This window comes from Heloderma suspectum, chromosome 13 (genome assembly GCF_057233095.1).
Source record: "Heloderma suspectum isolate Gila_16-S chromosome 13, 16-S_ref, whole genome shotgun sequence".
NCBI lineage: Eukaryota > Metazoa > Chordata > Lepidosauria > Squamata > Helodermatidae > Heloderma > Heloderma suspectum.
In genome coordinates, this window is record NC_139470.1 from 27,718,534 (window position 1) to 27,731,197 (window position 12,664).

At 50.0% G+C, this 12,664-nt stretch overlaps 1 protein-coding gene across 2 annotated transcripts in view; it reads left to right on the forward strand.

Annotated features, from left to right (window-relative positions):
• Positions 1-1,411: 1,411 nt before the first annotated feature.
• OSBP2 (oxysterol binding protein 2) overlaps positions 1,412-12,664 on the forward strand; it is a 211,347-nt gene continuing 200,094 nt past the window's right edge. For both annotated transcript variants that reach the window (XM_084819495.1, XM_084819496.1), the window contains exon 1: positions 1,412-1,721. In XM_084819495.1, coding sequence (XP_084675621.1) covers positions 1,456-1,721 — 266 coding nt within the window. In that variant the 5' untranslated portion in view covers positions 1,412-1,455. The remainder of the gene's footprint in view (positions 1,722-12,664) is intronic.

Below are 12,664 nucleotides of genomic sequence, written 5' to 3' on the forward strand. Positions count from 1 at the left end.
ATGTTTTAAAAGCAAACATAATGAAACAGTCTGTAACCATGTACATGCAAGGCTGGCTGCCCTGACTATATATGACATGTTTTTAAAAATAAGGATGGCCCATCGACCAACCTCAGCTACCATGGGCTGGCCTCTGTACTCTAGCTCAGGTGCAGATGCCAAGCCTGCTTGCTGTTGCACACTTCATTCAGCTAGAGCTGCCCCACTGCTTATTTGTTACGTTTATATCCCACCGGTTCCTCAAGGAGCCCAAGACAGCGTACGTGATCATCCACCTCTCAGTTTTATCCTCACCACAAACCTGTGAGGTAGGTTAGGCTGAACATCACCCTAGGCGTCGTTGGACGTTTTTCCTGCCTAAACGTACATAGGATTACGCCTCCAGTGAGCTTCATAGCCAAGTGAGGACTAGAACCCAGGAAACCCTGCTGTATGGGTTTGTTATAGTGCGGTTGGTGCTCAAAAATCACCAGCTGCTGCTTCTGTGCATTTAATTGTACCTTCACGTTTTTGGGAATATTGTGAGGGCAGCATCCTATCCACCTTTAGGCGGTGAAAAGTCCTACAGCAACCAGCGTTCCCCGAAAGAAAGAAAGAAAAAAATCCTACAACTCCTGGCATTCCCCAGCCAGTATGGCCGGCTGGGGCATGCTGGGAGCTGTAGGGCGTTTCCCTGTCTAAACGTGCTTAGGATTGTGCCCGAAGTCGCCTTTGAAGGGCAGCACGTGCATCCTGAAGGGCGGGTTGAAAACCTAAGGGCGCGATCCTGTGCACGTTTAGACAGGGAAACGCCCTACAGCTCCCAGCATGCCCCAGCCGGCCATGCCGGCTGGGGCATGCTGGGAGCTGTAGGGCGTTTCCCTGTCTAAACGTGCACAGGATCGCGCCCTAAGTCGCCTTTCGAGGGCAGCACGTGCACCCTGAAGGCCGGGTTGAAAACCTAAGGGCGCGATCCTGTGCGCGTTTAGACAGGGAAAAAAGCCCTACAGCTCCCAGCATGCCCCAGCCGGCATGGCCGGCTGGGGCATGCTGGGAGATGCAGGGCGTTTCCCTGTCTAAACGTGCACAGGATCGCGCCCTGAAAAAACAAAGCGGGCTTGTCCTGGTCACGATCCTTGCTCCCGCGTCTGGGCGAGGCCGCCCCGCCACGCCCAGGCTCGGCTGCCGTGCGAGAAAATGGCCGCCGCCCGCCCGCGAGGGCCGCGCGCCGCTTCCCGCCCCTTCCCCGCCCCGCCGCGCCCCGCCCCCGCCGCGAGAGCTGCTCCGCTCTCCGGCCGCCAGAGGGCCTGCGGAGGCGCGCGCACGTGACTCCGCCCCGCCCTGCGCGAAGGAGAGCGCGAGACGTCGCACTCTCGCCTCGCCCCTCCGGGAGGGCGTGCCCCGGCTCGTCACGTGCCCGCCGCGGCCCCGCCCCGCCCTCAGCCCTGGCGGCAGAGCGGAGCGGCGGCGGCGCCTATGGGGAGGGCGGCCGCGCCGCTGTGCAGCGCCCGCGGGCTGGTGTCCTTGCTCGGCGCCGTCCCCTGCCTGGCTTGCCAGCAGGCGCCGCCGCCGCCTCGGCCGGCGCTGGCCGCCATGAGCCTGGCGGCGCCCTGCGTCGAGGGCGCCGCCGCCGGGCCCGGCTCCGACACGTACAAGGGCTGGCTCTTCAAGTGGACCAACTACTTGAAGGGCTACCAGCGCCGCTGGTTCGTGCTGAGCAACGGGCTGCTCAGCTATTACAGGTACCGGGGCGGGGGGTGCTCGGCCCTCGGCGGCAGTTAGGGATGCCTTCCCGAAGTGAGCGCGCTGGGCCGCGGCTACGGAGATCGGGCTGGCGCAGTTGCTCCCGGCCTGGCGCCCCGCAGGTGTGCGGCACGTGGCCGTGGGCCGGGACGGCGGGGCGTGCCCCCAGCACATCTGGAGGGCCGGGCAGGAGGAGGAGGAGGAGGGGAGGGCAGGAGGAGGAGGAGGAGGAGGAGGGGAGGGCAGGAGGAGGAGGGGAGGGCAGGAGGAGGGGAGGGCAGGAGGAGGAGGAGGGGGGGAGGGCAGGAGGAGGAGGAGGGGGGGAGGGCAGGAGGAGGAGGAGGGGGGGAGGGCAGGAGGAGGAGGAGGGCAGGAGGAGGGTGGGAGGGCAGGTGGAGGAGGAGGAAGAGGAGGAGAGGAGGAGGAGGAGGAGGAGGGGAGGGCAGGAGGAGGAGGAGGGGGGAGGGCAGGAGGAGGAGGAGGAGGGGGGAGGGCAGGAGGAGGAGGAGGAGGGGGGAGGGCAGGAGGAGGAGGAGGGCAGGAGGAGGGTGGGAGGGCAGGTGGTGGAGGAGGGCAGGTGGAGGAGGAGGAGGGGGGAGGGCAGGAGGAGGAGGAGGAGGGGGGGAGGGCAGGAGGAGGAGGAGGGCAGGAGGAGGGTGGGAGGGCAGGTGGTGGAGGAGGGCAGGTGGAGGAGGAGGAAGAGGAGGAGGGGAGGAGGCGGAGGAGGGCAGGAGGAGGAGGGAAGAGCAGGAGGAGGAGGGAAGAGCAGGAGGAGGTGGAGGATGGGAGGGCAGGAGGCGGAGGAGGGGAGGAGGCGGAGGAGGGCAGGAGGAGGAGGGAAGAGCAGGAGGAGGCGGAGGATGGGAGGGCAGGAGGCGGAGGAGGGCAGGAGGCGGAGGAGGGCAGGTGGAGGAGGAGGAAGAGGAGGAGGGCAGGAGGCGGAGGAGGGCAGGAGGAGGAGGAGGGAAGAGCAGGAGGAGGAGGGAAGAGCAGGAGGAGGCGGAGGATGGGAGGGCAGGAGGCGGAGGAGGGCAGGAGGCGGAGGAGGGCAGGTGGAGGAAGAGGAGGAGGGCAGGAGGAGGAGGCGGAGGATGGGAGGGCAGGAGGAGGAGGGAAGAGCAGGAGGAGGCGGAGGATGGGAGGGCAGGAGGAGGAGGAAGAGGAGGAGGGGAGGGCAGGAGGAGGAAGAGGAGGAGGGGAGGGCCGGAGGAGGAGGGTGGGGAGGAGGAGGGTGGGGAGGAGGAGGAAGGGAGAGCCGGAGGAGGAGAGGAGGGGGAGGGGAGGGATAGGCGTGTGCTGGGTTATTAGGAGCATTGTGGTGAGGCGGCCATCCCTGGTAGCGCTCGCGAGGGTGGGGGGTGGTCCTGGTGGCCTAGCGTGCTGAGGATTGCTGAGATCAAGGAGGTGATAGCAGGGTGCGGGTGCTAAGCTGCTTTCCAAAATACTGGCTAAAAAACAGGGTGACCACGCAAAACCCGGTCGCAGCAACAGAACTCACTCAGGCGGGGTATGAATGCGGTAAATAAATAATAAATGATGTGTTTTGCCTGTTAGGGAATTGTGGTACCAAGGCAAGTGGTACTATAGGAGTTGTGAGAGCAGAGGGAACGGTATTGCCCAGTTTCGGTGAGCAATGCGGTGACGTGACCCTCCTATGGATACCGTGATACATGCCTTCATGTAGCGCTCCTCGGGTAGTCACAACACTAGTAGTGCTGTCGACCCTGTTAGGAGGTACCCTGAAAATGCATCTCTTCTTAGAGTTTCATCCAAAGGGACTTGTGTTATTATTACAAAGCAGCAGAAGAGACAGGTCCTTGCTGCATGGAGTTCACAATCTAAGCTTCAGTAGTGTGGGGAGGGGCAGGGTGGGGGTGGCAGGGTAACAGGAAAACCAAAAAAAGTGGGATGAATGAGGAAATAGTTACAACTGTTTTTGTGCTCGAATGTCAGAGAGAGTAGTTGTGTGTGTGTGTGTGTGTGTATTTGTGTGTAATAAAAACAGGCTAGCAAGAGATACGTGGCACAAGGTTTTGGGGGCTAGAGGCCGCTTAGTCAAGTGCACCTAGAGGAAAAATGGTTTGTAAACCGCTAGGCCAAAGACCATGTAATGCAGGAGGTAGCAATAGTTCTCTCTGATGTCTCTGTAGAGCTTGAGGGCGCTTCCAGACTGAGGACTCCAGGCGCTATAAATCAAAAGAAAATGTGCACCTATTTAGTCCCTTCCACCTTAAATTTTCTTTTCTGACAAGAAAAAAGATGGAAGAACCAGTGAGAAAACAGGGAAGGGTTAGGAATTGACTCCCCCCCCCCCCATAAAATTCCATGTTTGAGTTAGGATAACTGCATGATAAAAGCCTTTTCTAGAAGTATCCCACATGTATATATGTTAAGAGCAGAATTGTCCACAGTCATAGATAATATTTAAACTATGCTAATTTCCTTCCTAAAGAGGGAAAAGTACTTTCAAATCTCAATTGAATTTAGTTCTGATTTGCTAATCATTCTAGTTAAGCAGTTGCTGTACATAATTGTGAATTTTTGTAATACGAAAAAGCTTGGGCAAGAGGTTGATAGCCTGACAGGTGAAGCAGAAGTTCTACACTGCAACCTTTCAGCTGCTGGAAGACTCTGGTATGATAACAGCAGTGATGGGTAAAGGCTCTGTAATTAATATCACTTTGAGCAAGCAAGGGAAGTAAAGTTAAATAAAGATTGACTGTTATTTCTACTTGTCTGGTGTCAGGTTAGCTCCACATTAATCCAGCCAGATGTGCCACTAGGTTGAGGGGAGCCTGAGCAAGCTATTTTCCAGGGGCACCTGCTTCCCCTGGCCAGCATTTCCTTGCCAACCAACCCGGCCTTGTTTTATTTTTTACCTGGGTGGCAGTTTCTCCTCTTGGCTTGCTACGGTGATGCTAAAGGAAAGTGTGTCATTGGCGGTCAGTTAATACTTCAGTCCTGCATGCGCCATTTTAAATTACACTATCTTTATTAACTTTGATTAGCAGTGCGCTGAACCAATCAAATGTTGCCTTTGGTGGGAGGTGCAGACATGGAGGGCACTGGGGAGGTGAGAGGACGGCTCTCCTAGAGGGCGCGTCTGATTGGTTCAGCATGTTGCTAATCAAAGTCAGTCCCCTGCCTTTTTCACAGCAAGGATTGCTGGATTTTGTTTGGCTTCCTTCCTTATCCCTCTTCCTCACTTCCCTGCATGAACAGTCCCTCTTTGTGTGTGTGCACACTCACAAACAAACGCACACACACTCCTTGATCTTGGCAGACTCATCTGCTTTCATGCAATATGGATTGAATTAAATCAAGGCAATTTAAATCAACCTTCCCATTTGGGGATTCATATATTACCTTCGTCAGCATTCATACTAACTGGTCTCTGTAATTGACTGGTTTGCAACTAAGTAGAGCCTTTATGCAACCTAAGAATCTAATCCAAAACCTTTTGTTATGTAGTTCATATGCATGACAGAATCATTTCTGCTACGGAGAAAAGAGCTTCTGCAATGGGGCGGTATAGAACTGTAATTATTTATTACGTTTATTTACATTTATTACATTTACATCCTACCGTTCTTCCATCGTGGAACTCAAGGTGGCTATGTGTGGTTCCCAGGTGGTCTCTCCTCCAAGCACTGATCAGACCCAGACCTGCTTAGCTTCAGCAAGGTGGCTGCCTCATGTGCCTTCAGACCATGCCCGGAACCTGATGATGATGAATTCTGTTAGTCTCTGTCCAAGGATATAAAGACAGTATTTGCTTACTAGGAGTAAGTCTCATCAAAATAAGTGGAACTTACTTCTGAGTAGACATATACATGATTGTGCTGCAAGTATAATTGTTCAATGGGACTTGCTTCCAAATAAGTGTCCACGGCATTGCAATCTTCGCTTTCAAGTAAGAGTAAGAATAAGTATGGATAGGGTTGATATAACAAGTGCAGAACATGGAAAGTAAACATCAGTGCCCCTTGGCAGAGTTATAATTCTTCATAATTTGAGAACTGAGCACATTGCTTAGCTCAGGTAGTTGGACGGCATTAAAAGAATACAAAGTCATCCATATGGGCTCATTGGATGGCCACGGTAAGACATGGGATGGCATCTTCTGGATTCTAGCACCTGTAATTGCTTGCTAGACTCTGAGTCTAGTAGGGAGCCCAATAAGAAAAGTAATACATGAGCTATTGTGTTAAGTCATATATCTTCCCCATGATTCCTCACTTTGGCTCTAGGTGCCACCACTGAGGCCACTTGCAGGCTTTTCCTGGGCCATTGGGGGCTCTCCTTTTCATCCCCCTCCCCTGGTCAAGTAGCAGCTTTGTGCACTGGACTCAGCTGGAAGCCTCCCCCTTCCCCCGGTTGTCCAAGCAGGGCCTCATCAGGTAGGCACGTTCCAGCAGGCTCACTTGATCCTTGGATTGGATCTTTTTCTCATCACTGTGAGAGAGTGCTCTGCTCTACTCAGTGCTGCAAAATATCTGATTTCAGTATTGTAAGCTTTCCTAAGCCTGTTGAATGGGGCAAACAACACTTCTGCAATGACAACGTTGACAATCGTGTCACCTTCTGTTTTGAGCAGAGTCAGCTGATGGATTTTCCATGTAATATAATAATCTTTTCATGATTGAAGAGCCATGGGGCATTTGGTCCCCCACTGCACTATAGTGGATGCCTGGGTAGAAACTCTTCTCACCTGTGTTGTTCTTTCTGTGTAGCTATGTGTTGGAGAGACTTTCAAGAACTCATTCAGGTGGGACTTGTCCAAAGTTGTTGTTTGGCCTAATGCTCCTTGGTTTCTCTGATAAAGAACATATCCAGTTTCATGCATTTTCAGAGTTGAGCTTGGGCAGTTGCAATACTTAAGAATGGCATTAATCAGTGCCTTATTTTTACTGGCAAAGAGTTGCTCTCGTAAGGGGCGACTCTTTACCATCTAACCCAGTTACAATACTAGGGCTGAAAAGAATGAGTATTCAGCCTTGCTTTTACAGTATCCCTTGTGCTCTGCTTGATGTTGTCCGGATTGATGGGTAAGGTTTTTTTACTCATAAAACCACTTGGGCTCTTAACGGTGTTTCAGGTGTAATGGTACAAACCTTCAGTTTATTACCTTCAGCCTCATTCTATATATTCAGTCTATAAGGGTCAGGAGTTGTGTTGTGTGCATGTTACTGGCACTTTCCTCAGATTTATATTTAAACTCGTCTATATGCTGGAAAAGTAGGGTATATCAAAGCAAATTACCGATATTGTATAAAATTCCATTAAAATTGGTTCTCCAGATAAATACAGGCAAGTGTGTGGTCATGTTCCATAGTATCTTTTGAGGTTCACCTCATATCTGATTCTGAGGTTCACCTCATATCTGATTCCTTTTCCACAGGTATCGCAGGTCTGTGTTGCGGAGTGAGTTCTTGCAGACTTGACTCTTCAAAGGCAGCATGTCTCTTCAATAGCGTCTGTCATATTCCTAGCTAGGTTGAGACAGGAATCCATAATGAGGGAACTCTGGTGAATGGCTGGCTGTTAACCTGTTGGGGAGGCTGCACTCTCCTACTGGCAGGTAGCAATAATAAGATTCTTACAAAAATACCTAACATTGAAATAATAAAATGCCAATACTTAAAACATAATTACTAAAATACAAGCATAAGCAACAGAGAGCTTTGTATGAATAGGCCTGGGAGAATAGGAATTTGTTAATGTGTTTTTGAAAAACTAGGACGGAGGTTGCAATACAGGCCTTGTAGGGTGAGAGTGTTTGGATGCTACCATCATAAAGGCCCCACTTATGGATGCCAACCTTGCCTCAGCCAGCAAAGGCAACCTGAGCAGGGCCCCACCAGAACATCTGTGTCGGGGTGGTGCTCTCAGAGGGAGCAATCTTATCGGGATAGGCAGCTGCCTTTGAATTTGGAGGCGACCACCTATCCAATGCAGGGTGGGTGGAGGGTGGAGGGGATCTTCTCCTTCTCACTCAGCTGCCCTGCATTTGCAACTAGACAGCTGATTTCAGCTGTCTAGGCATGGAACTTTGGAGCAGGGGATGGGGAGGCTGGATGACACATGGGAGGCATCGTACCAGCACTTCTGCACTCCCCACCCTGGGAACGCCCCCTTTTGCTCCGCATTGCTCATCCAAGCACAGAGCCCGGGGACGAGATGCGCTGCTTACGAGGCAGCGGGGAAAGGGGTGGGGAGGTGGTTTTCCAGGAATCATCTCGGAGCGTGGGCTCTGAAGTCGGTTCCCGGAAACCAAACAATCCTATGGCTGTCTAACCGCTGTGTAGCGGCCATAGGATTGCGCCCTAAGAGAGCTGGATCTGAAGACCATGTTGAAGGTGACAGCAGCAGTTTGAATGTAGCTTATAAGAAAGTGCTTCATAATTAGAGGAAAATCACAAGGGCAGCAGATGATAAAACAATGTTGTGTGAGTAGAAATAATCTTGTCTTGTAAGCGGCAAATGGATTTCATGGGCAGAGGCACTTGGTAGTATGGTGATTGGGTGGTAGCAGGCCAGTTGTTGCCTTTGGTTGCATCATATGATTTGTCATGCTTGATCATTGCTTTAGTTCTTCGTCAGCCTTGGTTGTAGTTCTTGCTAGCCTTGCTGTATGGCTTTTTTTCTTCCCCATGCCATCATGCTGTGGAGGTGGACCCCGCCATACTTTCAAAGTTAACTAGTTTCTTCCAGGCTTTGAGACTTGGTAACCCCAAGGACTCAGGCCCTTACTAGTCCAGCTTCGTCTCCTGCACTTAAAATATTAGGAGCCCACTGGACATCCAGTCTGTGCCTGGAAAGGGAACACTTTGTATAAATAGCCTCTGATCTTAACAGTCCTCGTGGTTCAGTCCCCACTAGTACAATGTGGAACAAACTTGTATTTACATACCTACATTGCCCCCACGTCAAATATTCATTGTACAGCACCCTCATATATACTTGCAATTATTGCCCTGCCCATTAAACAGAACCAGAAGACTCTCAAAAACCCAGTCTGTGACCTTTGAGTGCTCTAACTGATGACTTGTCTCAGTGTGTCATCAGGTAACGGCATATAAGCTGGTCTTCTCTGTAGCGGCACCTGCCCTCTGGAATGTTCTCCCATGTGTGGTTTGAGGGGCAGAAACTGGTGTTTCAAACGCCTCTTGAAAATGCATTTGTTTACTCAGGCTTTCCCTGATTTGTAATCGATCATGACACTGTTCTGTTTTAATGCTTTTGTTGTCAATTTTAAGTGATTTGTTTTATACTGTTTTTATATTGGTTTTTATATTGTATTGTATGTGGTTTTTATGTAAACTGCTTGGAAATCCTGGAATATCAAGCAGTATAGAAGCAACTTAAAAATAAATAAAAGAACACCTATAAGAACTTTGAAACTAAGAACTGGTGCCTTGAGTTTTGCTTTTTCCCTTTTCCATCCCAATTTTCTTTTGTGTTGTGTCATTTAGGTTATAAGCCTGTGTAAGGCCTCAGGCCTGAACCAAGCTATCGGTAGTTTTAGAGGGGCTTACATGATCCATAATACTCTGACTTTGGTTCAGTTGGCTGCTGTTTTCCCTAACAGGCCTCTTGATTTATGAGGATGAGTCAAAGGTCGATAGCATGTCCTCAGCACATTCTACACTAATGAGCTAGAGTGTTTTATCAGGATGTGCCTGGGAAGTGAAGCTTGTTTGCCTTAAAGCTGCAGGTGTCTGCTGGGAAAGCTCTGGTTGTTTCCCTTCTGACCAAGCACTGTTAGCCTATACTGTGAAAGTTGTAGATGAATGCTAATTAATGCTTGCTGTTGTCATGCTGCCTCATTGCTAACATGTATGGTATAAAACCCCTTCATGGATCACTGCCTTGTTGTGGCGAAGGGGCTTGCGTAACTCAGTGAAGCCATAAGCTATGCCGTGCAGGGCCACCCAAGACGGACAGGTCATGGCAGAGAGTTCTGACAAAATGTGGTCCACTGGAGAGATCTCTTCAAGAAAATTGGAGATCTCAAGGGAACGTTTTGTACAAAGACGGGCATGATAAAGGACAAAGAAGGCAGGGACCTAACAGAAGCAGATGAGATTAAGAAGAGGTGGAAAGAATACACAGAAGAACTATACAGGAAAGATCTGAATGTCCCTGATAGCCATGATAGTGCGGTCACTGAACTTGAGCCGGACATCCTCGAGAGTGAAGTCAAGTGGGCCTTAGGAAGCATTAGTAACAACAAAGCTAGCGGAGATGACAGTATTCCAGCTGAGCTATTTAAAATCCTAAAAGATGATGCTGTTAAAGTGCTGCATTCAATATGCCAACAAATCTGGAACACTCAACAGTGGCCACAAGACTGGAAAAGGTCAGTTTACATTCCAATTCCAAAGAAGGGCAACGCCAAAGAGTGTTCAAACTACCGCACAATTGCGCTCATTTCACATGCCAGCAAGGTGATGCTCAAAATCCTACAAGCTAGGCTTCAGCAGTATGTGAACCGAGAACTACCGGAAGTACAAGCGGGGTTTCGAAGAGGCAGAGGAACTAGAGATCAAATCGCCAACATTCGCTGGATCATGGAGAAAGCAAGAGAATTCCAGAAAAACGTCTATTTCTGCTTCATTGACTATGCTAAAGCCTTTGATTGTGTGGATCACAACAAACTGTGGCAAATTCTGAAAGTGATGGGAGTACCAGACCACCTTACCTGTCTCCTGAGAAACCTGTACGAGGGTCAAGAAGCAACAGTAAGAACCAGACATGGAACAACCGATTGGTTCAAAATTGGGAAAGGAGTACGACAAGGCTGCATATTGTCACCCTGCTTATTTAACTTATATGCAGAGTACATCATGAGAAATGCCGGGTTGGATGAATCGGAATTAAGATTGCAGGGAGAATTATCAACAACCTCCGATATGCAGACGATACCACCCTAATGGCAGAAAGCGAAGAGGATCTCAAGAGCCTCTTGTTGAGGGTGAAAGAGGAGAGTGCAAAAGCTGGTTTGAAACTCAACATTAAAAAAACGAAGATCATGGCATCTGGCCCCATCACTTCCTGGCATATAGAAGGGGAAGAAATGGAAGCAGTGACAGATTTTACTTTCTTGGGCTCCAAGATCACCGCAGACGGTGACTGTAGCCATGAAATTAAAAGACGCTTGCTCCTTGGGAGGAAAGCTATGGCCAACCTAGACAGCATAGTAAGAAGCAGAGACATCACCTTGCTGACAAAGGTCCGTCTAATCAAAGCTATGGTTTTCCCAGTAGTAATGTATGGCTGTGAGAGCTGGACTATAAGGAAGGCTGAGCGCCGAAGAATTGATGCTTTCGAACTGTGGTGCTGGAGAAGACTCTTACGAGTCCCCTGGACTGCAAGGAGGTCAAATCAGTCCATCCTAAAGGAAATCAACCCTGAGTGCTCATTGGAAGGACAGATACTGAAGCTGAAGCTCCAATATTTTGGCCACCTAATGCGAAGAGAAAACTCCCTGGAAAAGACCCTGATGCTGGGAAAGACTGAAGGCAAAAGGTGAAGGGGACGGCAGAGGATGAGATGGCTAGATAGCATCACGGATGCAATGAATATGAACTTGAGCACGCTCCGGGAGAGAGCGCAGGACAGGAAGGCCTGGCGTGCTATGGTCCATGGGGTCACGAAGAGTCGGACACGACTGAACAACAACAACAACAACAACAACAACATGGTATAAAACCCATTTTACCCCATGGCTCTGGGTTCAGAGAAGCTGACTGATCCAACCATTGGGTATGCCTGTGTGCTGATGGTACTCAATAAAGTACTCCATGTAAGTAAACGTGGATCTAATTTATCACTAACTTGGCACCTCTAAATTAAGAGGCCTACTGCAGGGGCAATACAGCCTGAGGGCAAGGATTGCCTCATTAATAACCTTTGTAAGTCACTCTGGGAGCCTTTTTTAGCCAAAGAGTGGGGTAAAAATACTACAAATGAATTAAAAAATAAAGAGAACATGCTAGCTGGGGGTAATGGGAGCTATAGTCCAACACATCTGGAAGGTACCCGGTTGGGGAAGGCTGCTCTAAACCCTGCAGTGCCAATATTCAGTCCAGTTGCCTCCTATTCAATAGTTTTGTTAATGAGAGTTGTTGTTGTTGTTCAGTTGTTCAGTCGTGTCCGACTCTTCGTGACCCCACGGACCATAGCACGCCAGGCCTTCCTGTCCTGCGCTCTCTCCCGGAGCGTGCTCAAGTTCATATTCATTGCATCCGTGATGCTATCTAGCCATCTCATCCTCTGCCGTCCCCTTCTCCTGTTGCCTTCAATCTTTCCCAGCATCAGGGTCTTTTCCAAAGAGTTTTCTCTTCGCATTAGGTGTTCAAAATATTTGAGCTTCAGCTTCAGTATCTGTCCTTCTAATGAGCACTCAGGGTTGATTTCCTTTGGGATGGACTGATTTGACCTCCTTGCAGTCCAGGCGACTTGTAAGAGTCTTCTCCAGCACCACAGTTCAAAAGCATCAATTCTTCGGCGCTCAGCCTTCCTTATAGTCCAGCTCTCTCAGCCATACATTGCTACTGGGAAAACCATAGCTTTGATTATACGGACCTTTATCGGCAAGGTGATGTCTCTGCTTCTGACTATGCTGTCTAGGTTTGCCATAGCTTTCCTCCCAAGGAGCAAGCGACTTTTAATTTCATGGCTACAGTCACCGTCTGCGGTGATCTTGGAGCCCAAGAAAGTAAAATCTGTCACTGCTTCCATTTCTTCCCCTTCTATATGCCAGGAAGTGATGGGGCCAGATGCCATGATCTTCATTTTTTTAATGTTGAGTTTCAAACCAGCTTTTGCACTCTCCTCTTTCACCCTCAACAAGAGGCTCTTGAGATCCTCTTCGCTTTCTGCCATTAGGGTGGTATCGTCTGCATATCGGAGGTTGTTGATAATTCTCCTGGCAATC